The sequence below is a fragment of the Naegleria gruberi genome, assembly GCF_000004985.1.
Source record: "Naegleria gruberi genomic scaffold NAEGRscaffold_745, whole genome shotgun sequence".
Taxonomy (NCBI): domain Eukaryota; phylum Heterolobosea; class Eutetramitea; order Acrasida; family Naegleriidae; genus Naegleria; species Naegleria gruberi.
This window is the reverse complement of record NW_003162865.1, coordinates 1-1,233: the sequence shown is the minus strand read 5'-3', so window position 1 is coordinate 1,233 and position 1,233 is coordinate 1. Positions and strand designations below refer to the sequence as shown.

General features: G+C 31.0%; 1 protein-coding gene and 1 pseudogene across 2 annotated transcripts; one reads left to right on the top strand and one right to left on the bottom strand.

The window, feature by feature from the left end:
• Positions 1–437: 437 nt before the first annotated feature.
• On the bottom strand, positions 438–508 carry NAEGRDRAFT_t904 (annotated as a pseudogene). Its single transcript has one exon. The product of its transcript is annotated as a tRNA-OTHER (tRNA).
• Positions 509–617: 109 nt separating this feature from the next.
• NAEGRDRAFT_76972 (uncharacterized protein) lies at positions 618–944 on the top strand (the record flags this gene model as incomplete). The annotated part of the gene is made up of 1 exon (XM_002668071.1): positions 618–944. The coding sequence occupies one exon, from the start codon at positions 618–620 to the stop codon at positions 942–944; it is 327 nt and encodes a 108-aa protein (XP_002668117.1).
• Between the last annotated feature and the right edge of the window lie 289 nt (positions 945–1,233).

Below are 1,233 nucleotides of genomic sequence, written 5' to 3'. Positions count from 1 at the left end.
AATTCAATTCTGAAATTGAATTAATACAATGTTTTTTAAATTATTATTTAAATGTATTTCACACATTAATTTTGATAATGTAATATTAAAGATATTGATAATTGGGTATAGGGAAACGGAATTTCCTAATTAGGAGTCATCACAATAAAATTTATTCATTAATGATGTTCACAAACTTTGAATTAACACATTACATGATGAATTACATTTTCAAACAATTTACTATCGGGTAACGGAAATTAATACATCCATAACATTAAATATTAACCATCGGGTAACGGATTTTAATACATGTACAGTATGTTTATAATTGGTCGACGCACAGAAATTTAAATAAAAAGAATTAACAATAATAAAAGCAAAATGCTCACAACATTGGAGAACGGGAAATGAAATTCCCAAATTAAATTGAGAAACAACACAATCACAATAATTCATACTATCAAAATGAATTGAACCCGGGTCACGGCGATGGCAACGCCGTATTCTACCACTAAACCATCGACGCTTCTTGAATCATTATTCAGGCTGTTTATTTTATTTAAGGTAACCCTGTTAGTAATCTCCCGCCATTTTTAGTTGTTTTCATCTACAGTCATGAAATTTAATTTAAAAAAATGATGCAACAACACCAAGAATGTAATGCTCAATACAAGTCCATCAGTAGAAGTATCGAGCAAACAACAAATCAGGTGAATGTTCATTTGAGAAATTTGGATCGGCTGAAGAAGAAGATGGTCAGTGAGGAAAAGAAGAATGCCATTAATTTATTAAAAAGTATGAGAATTGAAACTGGTGGAGCAGAGATACCATTCAGTAAACCTCGGAAGAGAGGAATTACATCGAAATTTTCCAATGGGGTTGGATTAAAATCAGAAGACTTGGCTGATGAATATTTGGTTCCTTTAAAACAGAGATATCCTGAAACTGGGTGTAGGTTTTGAATATTGTTTTCTCTTGATGGAGATGAGTTTACACTTATATTGGAATTTAATCATATTGAATTGTTTCAAACAATTGTTTGATAATGGTTTCAACGAGAATAGATGATTTTGAAGTGAAGGATATTGAAGATATCAAAGATTTCGATAAGGATTCTAAATATTATGAACAAATGCATGAATTGATCCACTCTCCACGAAATACTATTCCTGATATAATAGATGAAAAGAAAAAGAGAAGAGAGGAGGAAGAACGAAAAAGAAGGAGGAACAAGAAGAGGCTATGAGACTA